This window comes from Oncorhynchus masou, chromosome 31 (genome assembly GCF_036934945.1).
Source record: "Oncorhynchus masou masou isolate Uvic2021 chromosome 31, UVic_Omas_1.1, whole genome shotgun sequence".
NCBI classification, from domain to species: domain Eukaryota; kingdom Metazoa; phylum Chordata; class Actinopteri; order Salmoniformes; family Salmonidae; genus Oncorhynchus; species Oncorhynchus masou.
In genome coordinates, this window is record NC_088242.1 from 45,512,610 (window position 1) to 45,532,105 (window position 19,496).

The following is a 19,496-nucleotide window of genomic DNA, read 5'->3' on the forward strand; positions in this document are numbered from 1 at the left end:
ATAGACTGCATGTTACTACACAATTGCCATAAAACACAGGGAAATAGATTGATGGAAAAAAGCTGAGATGCAGGATGCTTTACCTGCAATTTGTGTTGAACACAGCAGGGTTTCGCATGGCTGCTCTCTCCATTAACCCCCATGATACAGATACAGACTCAGTAATGTACCACAATCCCATTACTGAACATCTGATAGGCACCCCCCCTCTGGCCTTGGATTGGACCATGGATGGGTTGGAGTTAGACTTAAATAAGTTTTACAAAGAGGGATTGAGGCGTTATTTGGAAAATATCAGAATAGAATTAGAATAGAACATACTATATGTAGCGTGTTGATGAAGTGTATGAAGGAACTTTGACTGGCGTTGTTGATGCTGACCTTACTGACGATATAGATGAGGTCACCTCTCTGGAAGGCCAGCTCATCAGGCTCGTCTGCCTCACAGTCCCACAAGCCCTGGTAGTAGTTGGCATAGTCCATGGACCAGACTAAGGAAAAACACACAATGCTGTTGCCTAAAATATGTCAGTAATACCCTTATCTTTAACTCTATAAAAGTGACACCTACACACCGCCTCTCTAGAACAGCAGCTTGCTGATATCTCATTTCCTTCATACCCTCATCTATCTTGTATTAACATAAACAGCTGACAAAGGGGACTTTGTGGAAGATGAAAAGTTGATACAGATTGTTGAAAGGGTATCCAACATTTATACATTCATTTTTTTACTTTCCGATTTTGCTGGTCAATGCGTGCTCTTTGGTATTCAGACCTGGCTTTGTGCTCTTCTCACTGATCTCCTCAATTGGTTCTGGAAAGTCATCGTCTGGAAAATGGGATGAAAACAAAAGAGGTGAGAAATTCCAAGATCTTTCCTGAAAAAGATAATGCACTTTCTGTATTGTGGAGATGTGGGCACCACCTGTCTTCCCACCACCTCCCTTGGCCCTGGACACGACTACATACTTACACCAAGGCATGTCCTTGCCGTTCTGCCACCCCAGGCGAGACCAAAAAATGCCGCCCTCACGCAAAACCAGAATAGTCACAGTAAGCAAAATTACGTTGAAAAGATATAAAAAAGACGTATTTTCCAGTTAAGTTCTGAATGAAAGGTGAAAAGATGTTTTCCATATGTTTAAAATAAATATTTTCCAGGACTTTGAAAAGGCATCTTTTCCGGGCGTTGAAAAATACGTGTTTACAGACGTTGAAATCAGGTTCCTTTTTTGGCTCTGAATGAAAGTGGAAAATAGTTATTTTCCAGATGTTGGAAACAAGTATTTTCCTGACGTAAAAAATATGTATTTTCCGGATGATAAAATCAGGCAAATTTTTGGTTCTGAATGAAAGTTGAAAATAAGTAATTTATAGACGTTTATGTTCAGGCCAAATCAAGACTGGTCCAGACTGGACAAAATGTGAACCAAAGATAGACGTCTATCATTTGGTCCGGACCGGACCACAAACCAATGCTCTTGGATGTGGAAATCAAGGCCAGTCCAGACTGCACCAAAAAAAGACGTCGAAAAGATGTCGGCGACGGTCCGTGCTTATGGAGGTGTAGCCTACAGTGCTGCCTGAAATTGAATTTTATGAATGCCCATCTATGTCGTAAACCTACCATTTATATAACACAAAAAAAAGAAGTCCAGTCCGAATCAGACCAAAAAATGACGACCAACAGACATTGTCTTGTGCTTAATCTGGTGTCGCCAACCATGTCGGCCCGCAATGTAATTTTATGAACGCCCATCCATGTGGTAGGCCCACCATTTGTAAAACAGGCCATTGCATTTCCTTTATTAGTCCTGATTCCTGTGACTAATCAACTTGGCTATTTAAGCACTGAATATCATCTACCCAACGTTATCAGGAGTTATCGTGAGCCTATTTGCAATTTGTTTACACAGCGGGAAATGCAGAAGTATTTTCTTTTTCGCTATGATCAACATGTCAAAAATAGAAGGATACAAACTTGAAATCACTGATCATGACAACAGGGTGAAACTCCTGGACAACAGTAGTGATTGTCCATTCGATATTATCCATTTTACTTTGATCTGTCCTGTTTTTAGGATATGTTGTTTGTTAACATGACAGTGCATTTATTATTTGCTTGAGCGCCATTTCGGTTTGGCAATTTGATCTGGAGAAACCTGCATGATGTAAAAAGTGTCCATCTCATTACATTGTCATACATTTTAGCTCCAGCCTGTAGGCTTCAGAAAAGGCCACATACTCTTTCTACCATATCCTATATCTGCTAAATGATTTATGTTAGATGCGTGTCTCCAATAACACCCTGGAGAGGTGCGCTGGGAATGGACAATACAAATATTTTGCGCCCCTGCCTTTGACAACATGGGCACTGCTTATCACACGGTGTCATCAGCGCTCACCTAAAAAGCCTATATGCCACTGGTTGGAATATATTGTCATTGTTTTTGGGCAGAATTATGTGATGTTTTATGTGTTGTTGTTGGAGGTGCGTCTTGGTCAGTTTAGCTCAGAAAATGCTGGCACCATAGGAGGCCGCCTAATCCTGCCTATTGAGCCCGCCGGCCTTGCCGACACGCAGCCAATAGGGCACTTACTCTACCTTACGTGTTAACAGTGCTAATCAATTGACCAGACAAGCAGATATGTGCACTTTACCACATTACAATGAACAACAGAGTTTTAAACTTTTACCATATGCTACTGTTAACTTTGAATCACATAAACCAAATATCTAAAGGGGACATTTCTCAACCTCCTTAGCCTTATAGAGCGAGATGTGACATGGATTACGGGCGTGGCACCTCGTGGTCTGAGAGGTGACAGTGATATCCCTGCTCTCTGTCTCCCACATCCATCGTCACGCTGTCAGTCTGACAGTAAAGCCACCAGCCAGCAACCCTATACACCCTCCAGACCAACCTGCCCTCTGCTTCCAGTAACAGCAGGGAAAAGACACACACACAAAGATGCATATGTGCACACACACGCACACACACAGACAAACGGAAATACACCCAGACCACTGACCAATACACCTACTGCACCAACTTAACAGTTACCCATTAAAAATGTAACTTGTTACAATAATTATAATAATAGGAAAATATCTTTCTTTAAAAGAAATATGTGAAAAGAACAAGGTTTGTAATCAATGTACTACGTCCAGTGCCTTTTAAGAACATCTGAGAGCGATCAAAGAAGGAAAGAGAGATTGATAAGTGGTAGGGTGAGAAAGTGAAAGAGAAAGACATTCGATACACCATCTGTGGTCAGGGTCTGTACCCATCCCAGATGGCTTTTTATGGTGAAAAGGCAGTTGGCAAGACACATATCTCTCCAACCAATGATTTCGGCAAAGGGGAAACAGAATCTTGATGTATCTTAAATGGAGTGATGGATAATGACACTGAGAAGTCGCCCCCTTTGGTCGTTCTCAGGATCCCTTTAGCCACCCGCCTGCCTGTGGGACAGTCCTGTATTTACTCTGTAAACAGCAGCCAGACCTCTGACACTATTATTAAGAATTCATTATTTATAATGTGTAATTAGTCTTTGAGTTACAGTGATAGTGATGCATCTCTGAGGGGTAATGAGAATGTGTGTGTTCTCATACCGGGGAGCACCTCGTAGATATCATCCTCCTCTGCTTCCTCTTGCCCCCCCTGCTTGGGCCTCCATTCCTCCTGGCTACTGAGAGAGGCTTTGGCCTGCTGGGGCAGGACGGGGGCGGGGGTGGGACGATGAGGAGGGCTGGCCGCCCCGGTCACCCCCTCAATGTCATCATAGGTCTCCTCCTCCTCTTCTTCTTCCTCTTCCTCATCGTCATCAAAGGGGATGAAGCTGGAACTCAAATCTGCATGGGACACAGACATGGCATAAAATAATGAGCAGTCTCTCTCCCTCTCTCTCCTCTCTCTCTCTCTCTCTCTCTCTCTCTCTCTCTCTCTCTCCCTCCCTCCCCAAAGGGCCCAGAGTAGAAGATGGCTTCCCCATTTGATTATATTTTAAAAGATATCTGTGAAACATCTAGTCTTTCTATTGGACATTAATGTACTCCTTTGATGAACAGTTGGCGGGAAAAAGGAAAAATCCACCCTTCATAAATCCAGAGCAAGTAACAGAGAGCAAAATCTTCGCCTCGAACTCCATGTCTATCTGGATCTTGTTTAGTAGTAAAAGAGGACAAGACAAATGATGGGGTGTCTGTTACATCCCGCAAATCAGCCCATTTAAGAGCAGCCGGTGCAGCTCGCCTCTCTCAGATGGAGCAGCGCTGTGATTGCTGACGACTGGGCACTGCAACACAGGGTATCAGGTCCTCTGTGACACACCATAGGCCAGGCAGAAATCAATGTCGCTAGAAGACAACCAGAACAACTATCAATCAATTTCCCGTAAGGGGGAAATTATTAGGGGGAGGGGGGGGACACGTGACATGAATGCCTTGTGACGTAGTGGATGAGGAGGTTTGGAAGGCGTCTGATTGGTCGTTTTGAGGATGGATATATTTGGGAATGGATATAAAATGGTTTGTTTTCTGCCCTTTCAGGTTATACCAATCTAACAGAGGACAAGAAAACATACACAATCATCACTATATCATTTTCTACTACTGTGTCTTTGAAATCGTTTTCGAACTATGTTGATATACCTTTCAGGACAAAGTTTATCTGATCCACCCATTCCCTGGCCTCTCGCGGACTGCTAGCAGTGAACTGGGGAGGATAGACACCATCATAAAGTATGATCATTAGGTCAGACTGGTATGCTATGAAACATTACTGTCATTCAATCCCATTGTTAGGAGTCAGTTGTATTGTTATTGTACTGTACACCCACCTGGAAGGAGCGTCGGTCAGGGGCACTCAGCTCAAAGCAGGCATTCTTCTTGGAGTCTTTACGTAGGTTGGCCACCAGCTCTGCGCTGTAGCCATTGATATAGAAGGAGCCCTTCTGCTGCTTGTCTGAAGGAAGAAGTGTCAACTCAATCTCCTCACCAGAATGTTCACAGGTATGAGTTGCAGGCATAAACGACTACATGGGTACATTGTATGTCTTAGTGTTATGTAAGGGATCAAACCAACCCTTGTCGCTCCCAAAGTAGTAGAATATTGTGTTATTGAGGACACACCATCGCTTTTGCCATTCTAAGCTGAAGAAGCTGTGATCTAAATGGAAAACGTAATGAAAATAACAAATGATGTAATTCTTCCGACACGTCTTTAAATGAGCACTCAACATTCCATATTTCCATAATAATCGACTCCATAGTACCTCGTCGTTTTTTTTCCAGGTAGCCTTGTTTCAAGATGTTACTGAGATCCTGGGCTGCCACCATTTGGATCTCCTCAAAGTCTGTGGAAGATCACAAAGTAGGATACATGTAAGTTGACAGAAAAATGTTGGTCTATTATTGTATTTGTCATGGACTCTCATACCCAGGAAGCAGCAACAGGCCACACTGCCAGCTGTCCTTGGATCAAATACACCACTGCTAGCTTAAGGGAAACTGGGATCAATACATTTACAGCACTTCTGTAAATGTACTGAGATGACAGAACAATTTTGGTGCTGCAGATTAGCGATGCAACAGATACAGTACCTCTGCTCCCACTGCAAAATCAAATCAAATCAAATTGTATTTGTAAAATGCACAGAATACAACAGTAAAATGCTTACACACAAGCCCTTTAACCAACAATGCAGTGGGGAATGAACAGAAAGGGTCTCTGTATGACTCCCTCCTGGTCTGAAGCTTCAGTTATACAGTGACTCTGCACCTCAGAGGCCTTTAGGTGTGTGCTATTAACTGACATCTAACAGATGTGTTACAGAGAGCCGCACTATGTTACACATGTAGCAGTGTAAAATCAGGGCAAGTTCAGGACCCTGAGACCTGACACCTCCCTCTGCAACTGGATCCTGGACTTCCTGATGGGCCGCCCCAGGCGGTGAGTGTAGGCAACAACACATCCGCCACACTGACCATCAACACCGGGGCCTCTCAGGAGTGTGTGCTTAGTCCCCTCCTGTACACCCTTTTCACGCATGACTGCGTTGCTGCGCACTATTCCAAAGCCATCATCAAGTTTGTTGCCATGACAGTGGTAGGACAGATCACCAACAACGATGAGGCAGCCTACAGGGAGGAGGTCAGAGACATGGCAGTGAGGTGCCAGCACAACAACCTCTCCCTCAATGTCAACAAGACAAAGGAGCTGATAGTGGACTACAGAAAACAGAAGGGCGAGCACACCCCCATCCACATTGATGGGGCTGTAGTGGAGCGGGTAGAGAGCTTCAAGTTCCTTGGAATTAACAGGGTCTACACACACCCACACATTTGTGAAGAGGGCAAGGCAGTGCCTCTTCCCCCTCAGGAGGCTGAAAACATTTGGCATGGCCCTCAGATCTTCAAAAGGTTCTAAAGCTGCACTATTGAGAGCATATTGACTGGCTGCATCACCACTTGGTACGACCACTGCAAGGCACCCGATTGCAAGGTGCTACAGAGGGTGGTGAGTATATCAATGGGGCCAAAGACTCCAACCAACCAAGCCATAGACGGTTCTCTCTGCTACCGCACGGCAAGCCGGTACCAGTGCACCAAGTCTGGAACCAACAGGACCTTGAACAGCTTCTACCCCCAAGCCATAAGACTGCTAAACAAGACAGCTAAATAGCTAATCAAATGGCTACCCGGAATCCCTGCATTGACCCTTCTTTGTGTAACCGATGTGAAATGGCTAGCTAGTTAGCGGTGGTGCGCGCTATTAGCGTTTCAATCGGTGATGTCACTCACTTTGAGACCTTGAAGTAATGGTTCCCCTTGCTCGGCAAGGGCGCGGCTTTTGTGGAGTGATGGGTAACGATGCTTCGTGGGTGTCAGTTGTTGATGTGTGCAGAGGGTCCCTGGTTCGAGCCCGGGTATGGGCGAGGGGACGGACTAAAGTTATACTGTTACATTTGCACGAACTGTCTTGCACTGACTCTACGCACACACACTAGACTCTACCCACACACTCACACATACGCATACATAGATTTAAAACTGATGTCACTGGCCTACACACAATAACCCATGTCAAAGTGGACTTGTGTTTCTTGGCATTTTTACAAATGAATTCAAAATGTAAAGCTGTCAATAAGAATTCAAACCCTTTTTTATGGCAAACCTCAATAAGTTCAGAAGTAGAAATGTGCTTAACAAGTCACATAAGTTGCATGGACAGAGTTGCAACAATAATGTTTAACATGATACAATTATCTGTAAGGTCCTTCAGTTGAGCAGGGAATTTTAAACACCGATTCAACCACAAAGACCAGGGAGGTTTTCCAATGCCTCGCAAAGAAGGGCACCTATTGGTAGATGGGTAAAACATGTAAAAAGCAGACATTGAATACCCCTTTGAGCATAGTGAAGTTATTAATTACACTTTGGATGGTGTATCAACACACCCAGTCACCACAAAGATACAGGCATCCTTCCTAACTCAGTTGCCGGAGAGGAATGAAACCCCGAAGGGATTTCACCATGAGGCCAACGGTGACTTTAAAACAGTTACAGATTTTAAAAGGCTGTGATAGGAGAAAACTGAGGATGGGTCAACAACATTGTAGTTACTCCACAATACTAACCTAAATGACAGTGGAAAGAAGGAAGCCTGTACATGATCAAGATTTTCACAAATGTGAATCCTGTTTGCAACACGGCACTAAAGTAATACTGCACAAGTAATGACTTTACCCCTTCCTTATATGTACAGAACTACTGTACATACAATGATCTTGTATCCCTGTAAATCGACTCGGCACTGGTACTCCCTGTATACAGCCATGTTATTTTTTACTCATAATTGTTATTCATTATTCAATATGTATTCATTCCTCGTGTCACTATTTATATATATATTTTTTAAATCTTTAACTCTGCAATGTTGGAAACGGACCCATAAGCATTTCACTGTTCACATTTCACACATGTTGTTTATGAAGCATGTGACAAATACAATTGGACTTGATTTAAACGTCCACTACATCTTCATTTTGACTTTAAATGGCCCTTATTTGTCTCTCTTTTACGACTCCATCTAGGATTCCACAGTTGAATGGAATTCAACCAAAGTGCCTGTCCTCCTGAACATACATGACAAAACAAAGCTCAATCCCAACCACTTTTCAATTAACCTGTCATCAGGCTTGAGCCTAGTTACCAAGGAGCGATGATGGGGGAACAGGTGGCCCCCTTTGGTTTGGGGTGCAGGAGTTATTTAAATCCCATTTATACTTGTCTGTGTGACCTTTAATTCAATTCGGACCATGGATGACAGAGAAAGAGGCCTGGAATCCATCCCCTTTGAACCAGACCTTGACTTTCAACGAACAAAACCAAACACACTGCGCCACAACTGAGTCTTCTTGTCCAAACAAAGTAGATGAAACCCCCCAACGTTCAGCGGAAAGGAGCGTCTCTCTCATTTATTACAAAATCCAAAACACGAGAGAGGAAGAGACAGAGCTGATAGCTTCTATGCTGCACTGGTAGAGCTCCCCTAGCCAACATGTCAGTGGCTATCTGCCCCTGTTGTTTTACTGTATGCAAATTAACCTGGTCCAGAATGCAATGGAATCAAAGTCATATCTGAACTTCATGCCGTATAACAGAGATTCACGTTATAAGCCCATCCTATGCGTGTGTGACTTATAAACGCTGCACTGGCCGCTGTACCTCGCAGGTTCTACTGACAGATAAGGTGGTCACTGGCGGTCAACTCAGAGTACGGTCCATGACACCTCATGACACTACCACACTCACATATCACTCTGCTTTGTGGATGACTTGACTCGTGCCACTAAAAATACGGCAGCTGGCGCTACGCCACTACAGACTATTTTGTTAAAGAGAATCTTATCATAACAAAAGCCCAGTCACCTCATCCATCCAGTTCTCTGTTCCAGGCCTGCTTCCTTGTCATGGCACCTTTTAATCCCCTCATCCATCTACTTCCTTCCCTTTTCAAAGGCCTTTCCCAGTTAATAGTTGAGGAGACATAAAGTCAACAAAGGGATAGTTAGATTTGCTTGAATCAGTAAACAACAGAACAATGGCTTCTCACCCTCAAAGGGAGCTCCTTGACCAGGCCTCATGGTTTAAACCAGGGATGTGGTTCATACTGGATTTAAAATATATCGCAAGGGTCAAGGAATTGCTCTGACAGCTTGAGGACAAAATTCACCAACAATTAAGGGGCTGGTGATTTAGAATGATTCTTGATTGGTCCAGGGTTCTATCACAGGGTAGCAAGTGTAACCTTAAAGTTCACATAATGTACAGTCAGAAATCCTACTCCTCTGACATATTTTTATCCCACCCCTCTGTATAACAAACTCTGATTGGTTGAGAGCAAGCAATACCTCGTCTTATGAAAATACTTATCAACAGGTATAGCAATGTTTCTACTCTTGGTTTGAGCCAAAATGTGAAACTATTTATTAAAAACATGTGTGATTCACACAAACCACAAACACAGAATCCAATTTGTTTCAATTGGGATGTTTCTTAAAACACAGACACATAAAGAAGCAATGAGATGACATTTTCCCTAAACTGAAGAGCACCATCTATTGAAGGCTTCTTCCAAATCCAAGATGGAGGCGGTTCTTCTATCAATCGTAAATTGCATTATTAATTATTCAGCGCTGTGCATCTCCTTAATTTTCATTCTTTCCTGTTTAAATTAGTGTCATTCATATCATTTATATTGTTATTAATTAAACAGATATACACCTACAAAAACCCCATGTTAACCCTTAAACCAAAGTGATATATGATGCATGTGAGCTGCCATAGCAGTGTCATGGCCACTCTCTCTCATTTGGTTATTCACCCTTAGTCTCAGCATGGTGTTATGAGCTCAGCAGTTGATCCAGCAAAAATCTCTTGATTTATGTGATAATGACCAGAAGGAGTTAATGTATTTTCCCATTAAAATCCACTTTAGTTATGCTGCAAGTCAATCCGAGGCTGGCGAGAGAGTGAATCATAATGAAGGCAAATGGTAGTTGGGAGGACGAACACATTATATTATATCTATATTGCCATAACGCAACAAATGTGTTATAAAAACAATAAATGGTGTAAAGAGGCTGTCAGTGATTTACATTGAGTAACATAAAAATCTCAAGGCCTGGTGTGCAGAGTACTGCCCAGACTCACTGTGCCAGCTCAATGTGAAACCACCCTGGTTAGGTGTCAACATAACCTGGGTTAAATTACTCATTGTTACCTGGAGGGCCTTGCCATATACAGCTGCTAACCATCCTCTCCAGGAGTGGACTTTCTCCTAATCAGTTTTAGGTGAGCCAAAATGGTTGTGTCCTGGAACTGTTCAAGCTGGGTTAGGTGGGTTAGTAGAGCAGGTGAATTGATGACACACCTCTTACCGGGAGAGGATTAGGATAGGAACCATACTGTTTCTCCTCAGTCCCTAGCACTAGCCTCTTTCATGTGTCTTTTGCTGAGAAAGATACTGCATTGAGTCGGAGTAGAGAAAAAACAGGGCCAAAACCTGACCTCAGTGTGAACCCTGGTGATGAGGTGAACCAGAAGGCAGAGGCGGGCCCCCCCAGGCCTGGGGGACAGAGAGAGGGAGGAATGCTGCTTTAGAAGACAGAGTGACAGTGTGACCCCCTCCGACACTGTCCTTAATTAGGAAAAAGGATCCACTCAGTGCACCCTCACCCTGCCCAGCACTCCATCTGCACACAGCCCAGGCTAAATGGAGACATTTCTCCTCATTACAGTAGGAGAGCCTCCTTCTTCCCTGTGTGTGCATCCCTCCACAAAGCCACTGTCAGGGGGAGGAGGAGAGACACAGAGGCTCTGAGGTTAAAGTCCAAATGTCCTCCCTGCCCCCAACTCCAACCACTGATCTGATTAGGATTTTACTCATCGATACGCAGAGCATATAGAATCAATCTTGTAATGTATGCTTCTGAGCAAAAGCAGTAGAGGTAGAGGTCCATGTTTTATTTGTGTAAATAGAATGTACAGTATGTTATGTATCGGTATTGTGATAGCAACGAGAGGTCAAATATTATCCTCTGTGTAGGCCAATGGCTATGAGAGGGAGCAGATCGCTTGCCCTTCTGTGCCTCTGTGCAGGATAAAAAATATTGTGTCAGTCCTGCCAGGCTCTGCTGCTTTCCCATTCCCTGTGCCAGTGTTCAGGGGCAGAGGGAGCAATCTTAAGTGACATCAGGTTCCCCCTGGGAAGCCATAAGGAGTGACTATATCGCACTAAATTCCCTCTCATAGATTTACAACCACTATTCAAATGCTTAACTGCAGATACAATTATCCTCTAATCACAGGGGATGGCTTTCAGCCGCCTCACTGACACTTGGAAAAACTACAGTTGGGATACAAATACCAACAATGGCAGAGCACGGCCCACAGGAAAGTTTGTCTATCTGTGATAAAACACTGAATACAACAGAAAACCAATAAGGGAGTTTTGGATGAAAATGTATAAATCTAGGTGTGGGAATAAAAACAAAAATTGGGATTTAGATTACATACATATTGGCCATTGCCTCGTTTACATCAAGAAGCAAAGTACAATTGTTTTGTGCTAACATTGTGGGAACTGAGAAGTAGCAGCAAAAAAATCAAAGTAAGCTATACCTGGGATTAATGTATAAATTATCATCTAAAAAGTACAATTAAAGCCATTTTGGATAAGATAATAATTGTCTTACTAGTTGTATGTTTTGATAGAGGCTATTGTTGCGAAATTGTAGTATAAGACATGCAATATAACGTTTTTCTATGGAAATATAAAATAATATCTATTTTTTTTTTGTTTAATAAATAAATAAAGATTTCTCAGCCAGCCAATTAGGGGGGAAATGTCTAGAACTTTAGAGTTTCCTTGATCATGTCATCTGTCTAATGAAAACCTCAGTGGTTCTTCCATTTGTGGGAAAGTATTGATCATTATTGGGGTGGCAGGGTAGCCTAGTGGCTAGAGCGTTGGACTAGTAACCGGAAGGTTGCGAGTTCAAGCCCCCAAGCTGACAAGGTACAAATCTGTCGTTCTGCCCCTGAACAGGCAGTTAACCCACTGTTCCCAGGCCGTCATTGAAAATAAGAAATTGTTCTTAACTGACTTGCTTGGTTAAAAAAAGGTAAAATTAAAATAAAAAAATATTAACCATTCTAATGTACCAATACACTTTATTTGATGAGAAACAGGGGCTAAAACTGGTGGAAGATACTGTACATTGTACAGATACTGTACACTGCTGTTTGAATAGAATAAGCCTCACTCTATGATTAGATTTAGCCCATTATTATTTGCATTGTGGTGTGCTTGCTGATGAGTGTTATTTAATCATTTTACTTGCTTTTTAAATAAATTTAACTAGGGAATTTGAAAGTTGCTGTTTTCCTTTTCCAACTACCCAATTAAGCATTTTGTCTTTCATTTTCCATTTTAATTTTCAAAGTGTATGCAAATTGCTTCTTGGAGGCGTGAACCAAGAGAGCAATACCACACCTTCATACATCCCAGCCATGCCGGGCTTCTGTACATGGATTTTAAACTAGTGTAACCAACTCACAGGCTGCGAACCAAGAGAGCAATACCACACCGTCATAAATCCCAGCCATGCCGGGCTTCTGTACATGGATTTTAAACTAGTGTAACCAACTCACAGGCTGCGAACCAAGCCAACCCAGGTCTCCCGTGAACCAGAAAAGCATAGATTTGAAGCTGAAGCCTAGCATTGATTCGGGGAGCGAATGCAACTTCAGATCTCAGGCAAGGTTAGGCCTTCATGTGGGGTAACTGAATAACCTCAGTTGCAATTCACCATCCTTTGACCTCCTCCTCACAGAGACAAATCTGAGCCACAGGACAAATATAACAAACAGGGTTTGAACAACAGTCTTCTGCACATCAGAAGAGCACATTAGTCCACTAAACCAAAGCCTATAGCCAATGCAACTATTCAGGTAACTATTCAAGGTTACTCATCATGCGAACTATTAACCAGGAAGAAGTGGTTCGGTGACTACCCACAACCCTCATGTGATGAATAACTTTGCCTTGTGTTGAGTAACTTTGGCTTAGCAGGCTGATATGTTCTTCTGGTTTACAAAACACCAGATTCAAACCCTGGTGGCTACACTAGTCTACAATCAATCCACAGCCAGCGTGACATGTCTAGGATGTACAACAACATGGTGGTGCCATGTTTCTCTTCTGGTTCACGCCTCCAGGAAATCATTTGCATACACTTTGAAAGTGAAAGTGAAAAGAGAGAGGTTGGAAAATGAAAACAGCCTCTTTCCATTTCACTTTGCTCATTGCATTTACGATTTTCTGTTAATCATCTGCAGTTTTCTGTTTACCATTAACCGTTTTTTCGATTTTCATTTTAACTTTTAACTGTAATTTCATTGTGGCATGAATCATGTGCAGTTATATGAAAATATAAATGCATTTATAATATTGTTCATTTCAATTGAGCATTTAAGTTTTTCATTTTGGAACTGGCACTGATCTCCCTCCCTATGTGTCTGATTATTTGTACATTGCCATTTCTTTTATTGGTTATAGAATATGAATATTTCTTAGACACTTATATGGGCTTTACTGAATCAACAATAAAATCATTTGATTTTTAATCAATGTATCAATGTAGTAACATAATTTATCATTTGTGAGAACAATAAACAACAAAAATAACCAGAATTGAAAATATCAGTGGCACAGCGGTAATTTAGTGCCAAAAGTCCAATAAAGTAATCTGCTGTTTGAATAGAATAAGCCTCGCTCTATGATTAGATTTAGCCCATTATTATTTGCATTGTGGTGTGCTTGCTGATGAGTGTTATTTAATCATTTTACTTGCTTTATAAATCAATTTAACTTATGGATCAACACTATATTAATATAATGTTGAGAGCGTCCCGTGTTTGGAATACACTGGCATCAGACACATAACTGCACCACCTATCACACTTTCACAAAAAACATGAAGACATGGCAAAAGGCCAATCAGATTTGTGAACATAATCCCTAGTTGTGTGTTGCCGCTTTCCATGTTGTCTGTAGCTTGTAAGGTGTGGAAACACTTTGTTGCTTTTATGGATATTATCTTGTTGCTTTTTGTGCTATGTTACTCTGTGTGCATGCTGCGTCTTGCTTGTCCTATGTTACTCTGCATGTGCTCACTGCTCAATGATTGTCTGTATTGTTATTGTAATTGTTTTTAATAACCTGCCCAGGGACTGTGGTTGAAAATGAGCCGGCTGGCTAATACCGGCACTTTTACTGAAACTTTGATTAATGTGCACTGTCCCTGTAAAAATAAAAATAAAACTCAAATCTATCTACAAATCTATCTACATAGGCCTATTATGTAGTGAATTCACATAAAGTGGTTTCAATCATTGATATACACATTTTCCATGAGCTGTTTATTCAGAGGGGAGAGATCTATTGCTAACCATGTTTTTGTTTTCAGAAGAAGACAGATCTGAATGAGGACAAACTCCCAAACTCAGGATTAATCCTCGCATGACTATTATCAGTAGAACAATCTAATCCGGCCGTAAGACGGTACAGAGGGTAGTGCGTACAGCCCAGTACATGACCGGGGCCAAGCTTCCTGCCATCCAGGACCTATATTCTAGGTGGTGTCAGAGGAAGGCCCAAAAAATTGTAAAAGACTCCAGTCACCCAAGTCATAGACTGTTCTCCCTGCTACTGCACGGCAAGCGTTACCGGAGCGCCAAAGTCTAAGTCTAAAAGGCTCCTTAACAGCTTCTACCCCCAAGCCATAAGTCTGCTGAAAAATCAATCAAATGGCCACCTGGACTATTTACATTGACCCCCCTTTGTTTTTACACTGCTGCAACTCGCTGTAGAAATGACCTCGACTAACCTGTACCCCCGCACAATGACTCAGTACCGGTACCCCTGTATATAGCCTCGGTATTGTTATTTTATTGTGTTACTTTTTTTTTTTTTTTTTTACTTCAGTTATTTAGTAAATATTTTCTTAAATCTATTTCTTCAACTGCATTGTTGGTTAAGGGCTTGTAAGTAAGCATTTCACGGTAAAGGCTACACCTGTTGTATTCAGCAGATGTGACAAATAAAATTTGATTCGATTTTTTGACAATATTAAGTACTGTGTTTTTACAAGATTGAGTGTGTTCTTTCCCACACAGAGTGATCACACACTATTTCCCTGAGATAAGGCTAAGTTATAATACAGGCTACGATGTATTGTTGGAGATCATTTCCATTGTAGATAAGCAATCTGCTCACAAAGTACAGGCACATGGTTCCACACAGAGGCAACCCTGTCACGCTGACACACACAGTGCGATTGGCTCTCCAGAGGTATCCCTGATGAACAAGAGGGATGCATCGAATTCAGTGTCCTCAAATAACTCCACAAGGGCATGTTAATGACCTCAAAGTGCTACATTAAAGCCCCAATTAAACAAAGGAATCCCAGAGGCCTTGGAAGCTGTTGTGCCACTGTCTTTGCACAGGCCAACACATCTCTCTACTCTCCATTTATTACCCTAAGAAATCAGCGGGCCACCTGGGCTTGGCATCAAAACTTGATTCATCTCCAGAAATGGATTCAAGTGGAGAGAAAAATCAAATTCTCATTTGCAAGATAGGAGGGGGGAGAGGCGAGGGAGTGAATGCAGGAGATACCTGGGAAGCCTAACCTCTGGGTGAACCTAGCGCATGGTGATAGTTTTGCTATTTGTCTGTGTCATTGAAAGCTAAAGGGGAGATTAGAACCACCCAGCCCGGGCAGTAGACCAGGGGTGTCAAACACACAGCCCGCGGGCCAGATTTGGCCCATGATGGGGGTTTTTAGTAAAAAAAAAATGTCAATACATTTCAAATAAACTCAATTTACTTTTAAATGACTAAAACCAAATCGAAACTGTGCAGAAACTATAATGGGCTTACATTCATACAGTTTTTTTGATTGTGTCCAGCTCGCAAAAAAACCTACCAAACAGTCAGGGAGCAAAAAAAAATTCCAAAACAATGTATAGAGAACTATTTATTTTAATTTTTGACGGCGAGGAAATATAAGACATTTTCAGTGCTGTCCTCTGGACCTCGTCGAATATCGAATGCGGCCCCCGGGGCAAAATGTGTTCGACACCCCTTAATGTAGACTGTTACACGTTGACATTCTCACAGCCCTGTTTTCTCTGTGTTTTACCAAAGACTTACACCAGAAAAACAATTAAATAAAGGAAATTAAGGAGAAAGCTGAAACAAAATAGCTTTTTACAGAAGCTGCCAGAAAACAACATGGCAGAGCTTGTAGTGGGAGCGAGGAGACAAGAGTGATGGATGCCCCTCAGTTAATGACATCTAAATCCCCCCCCTTGAAGCAGTCCTCTCCTCTTGCCAGGCAGCATGAGAGAGTGAGAGTGTTGGAGATGAATAGTCTAAACAGGGAGTTAGGGCGCAGAAGGGGAGCGAGGGGGAGCAAAGGAGCAGAGAGAGAAAGGAAAAACTATCAGCATCTGCAGCAGCACAGTAGCCCCAGGGGAATAGCGTGAACTTTTGAACCCTGATGGCAGGGCCAGCATCATGCTGAGCCTGTTCCAGTCTTGTAATGTGTCTCTTGACTAAAGTAGAGGAGAAGAGCGAGGGAAATGGAGAGAGTGAAGGAGAAAGGAAAAAAGAACATGGTCATTAATATGTTCTGTGCATCCTGCAAATGAGTAGCATGAGTGGCTTGAAATCCATGCACCAATGAACACTGGGAAATGAATTTCCCTGTTTTCTGAAGGGTGGGTATTTCCAAGTCAAAAGAAATGTAGATCTGTGGAGTTACTATGGGCAGCCAGGTCAATATTCTAGACAAGGTTACTGGGTTCTGACAGGTCACAGATTGACCAGCCAAGTGGCCAGGGGTCAGAAGTTCACTGAGTGGATAGACAACATGACCACTCACAGGGAGAGCCAGGTCTGTTTCTCACAGAACTTCTAAACACTGTAGCTGAGTCAGCAAAGTACCAGCTAAAATAAAGATAATCTGTATCTGAGGTATTTTTGTATTTGTATTTATTATTTGCCAAGGCAGCAGCTACATTTTCTGAGGTCCAAACACATTAAGGCAATTACATTACACATGAACAAAAATATAAAACAGTACATCATGTAACATTACAACACCACACTGAGCTGTGTGCTAGTAGTTTCAACAGACAGCTCGTGCATTCAGCTTGTCAGCTTACAAAAACAAGTAGTGATGAAGTCAATCTCTCATCCACTTTGAGCCATGAGAGATTGACATGCATATCATTAATGTTAGCTCCCTGTGTACATTTGTTCTGAGCCAATTGTCATTCTCCTAAATCCCTCTTTGTGGCACCTTACCACATGACTGAACAGTTATCCAGGTGCGACAAAACTAAGGCCTGTAGGACCTGCCTTGTTGATAGTGTTGTTACAGTAAGTAGGCAGAGCAGTGCTTTATGGACAGATTTCTCTCCATCTTAGCTACTGTTTTATCAATATGTTTTGACCATGAGAGTTTTACAATCCAGGGTTACTCCAAGTAGTTTAGTCACCTCAATTTGCTCAATTTCGACATTATTCATTACACGATTTAGTTGAGGTTTACGGTTTAGTGAATTATTTGTCCCAAATACAATGTTTTTGGTTTTTGAAATATTTAGGACTAACTTACTCCTTGCCACCCATTCTGAAACTAACTGCAGCTCTTTGTTAAGTGTTGCAGTCATTTCAGTCGCTGTAGTCATTGACGTGTATAGAGTTGAGTCATTACTCAAAGCCAGTGGCATGTCGTTAGTAAAGATCGAAAAAAGTTAGATGGCCTAGACATCTGCCCTGGGGAATTCCTGATTCTACCTGGAGTATGTTGTAGAGGCTTCCAATAAAGAGCACCCTATGTGTTCTGTTAGACAGATAACTCTTTATCCACAATTTAGCAGGAGGTGTAAAGCCATAACCCGTATGTTTTTGCAACAGCAGACTATGATCAATAATGTCAAAAGCCGCACTGAAGTCTAACAAAACAGCCGCCACAAATCTTTTTATCATCAATTTCTTTCAGCCAATCATCAGTAATTTGTGTAAGTGCTGTGCTTGTTGAATGTACTTCCCTATAAGCATGCTGAAAGCTGTTGTCAATTTGTTTACTGTAAAATAGCATTGTATCTGGTCAAGCACCATTTTTCTCCAAAAATTACTAAGGGTTGGTAACAAGCTGATTGGTCAGCTATTTGAGCCAGTAAAGGGGGCTTTACTATTCTTAGGTAGCGGAATGACTTTTTTCCCTTCAGGCTAGAGGGCACACACTTTCTAGTAGGCTTAAATTGAAGATATGGCAAATAGGAGTGGCAATATCATCTGCTAGTATCCTCAGTAATTTTCCATCCAAGTTGAGGTTTAACAGCTTCCTCCACTAAAACCACTTACTATACAGAGGCCATTCAAGGTCTAGCCACAACCCCACAAATCTCTTTATTTATTTAGTCGTGCGTTATCTCTGACTGGGGCAGGTGCATCTTTAGATACTTTATACTACCCACTAACCTTTTTCCTCTATGCAATTTTGTTCTCGATAGCATAGTTATAACTGATAGCATAATATAATTGAAAGCAAACTCTTTCCGAACTAAATTATACCAATCAAAACACAAAAATGTTACGTTAGCACACTCTTTGGCAATTTAAATTCTAGATTTACATTTTATTGACCAAATGTATGAAAAATGTGATACAATTTATCTGAAATGACTATTTCAAATTCAAAATGTTTATCTTGGCCTTTTTCTAATTGGCCAAAATTGATGCAGGAAATAGTGTAGGCACTGTCAGAGCTGGAGCCTGCTGCCCATTGTCTCCGATATCTATCAGTCAGCAGACACAAGGGCCCAGGCTACCTGCATTCTCTGATACCACGCAGTAGCTCTGCCTACCCCTGCTTCTAACGAACAGATCTTTCTCACCACTCAGACATGTTCGTCAATAGATCATAGCAATCAATGGGATCAATAAAGAGACACTAATCATCTGGTGAGATATCAGTTTGAGAGTTGGTGCCTGTTTCAGCTTTAACATGTCATGCATGCGTTCAATAACAAAAATGTCCACTATGAAACATATTGTTAGATGTTTTACTAAATCAATAATCACACCTTTACACCTTTACACACCTGAACAAATATAGGAGATAACAATATATGAGCACAATCATTATGACTACAAAAATGTTGCAGAAGCAGAGATACAGTATCAAAACCCAATCTCCTCTGGCCGCTCCTGATACAATGGTCTGATGCAAATACTTTCCTTGCCTCGGCTGCCAACCAATATCACAATATTCTTTTAAGACAGATCGTAAACTTGACCCTGCAAAATGGCATGCCAAGACTCATAGTACTTTGACTCCCATCTC

The 19,496-nt window shown here is 41.9% G+C and overlaps 1 protein-coding gene across 3 annotated transcripts in view; it reads right to left on the bottom strand.

Moving 5' to 3' along the window:
• LOC135524002 (src kinase-associated phosphoprotein 1-like) overlaps window positions 1-19,496 on the bottom strand; it is a 45,856-nt gene that overhangs the window by 17,050 nt on the left and 9,310 nt on the right. For 2 of the 3 annotated variants that reach the window (XM_064951089.1, XM_064951091.1), the window contains 8 exons: window positions 5,283-5,363; window positions 5,093-5,176; window positions 4,848-4,972; window positions 4,660-4,723; window positions 3,622-3,861; window positions 778-831; window positions 382-491; window positions 84-247 (listed from right to left, as the gene is read on the bottom strand). In XM_064951089.1, coding sequence (XP_064807161.1) covers window positions 84-247; window positions 382-491; window positions 778-831; window positions 3,622-3,861; window positions 4,660-4,723; window positions 4,848-4,972; window positions 5,093-5,176; window positions 5,283-5,363 — 922 coding nt within the window. The remainder of the gene's footprint in view (window positions 1-83; window positions 248-381; window positions 492-777; window positions 832-3,621; window positions 3,862-4,659; window positions 4,724-4,847; window positions 4,973-5,092; window positions 5,177-5,282; window positions 5,364-19,496) is intronic. The other variant, XM_064951092.1, reaches the window with a different exon arrangement.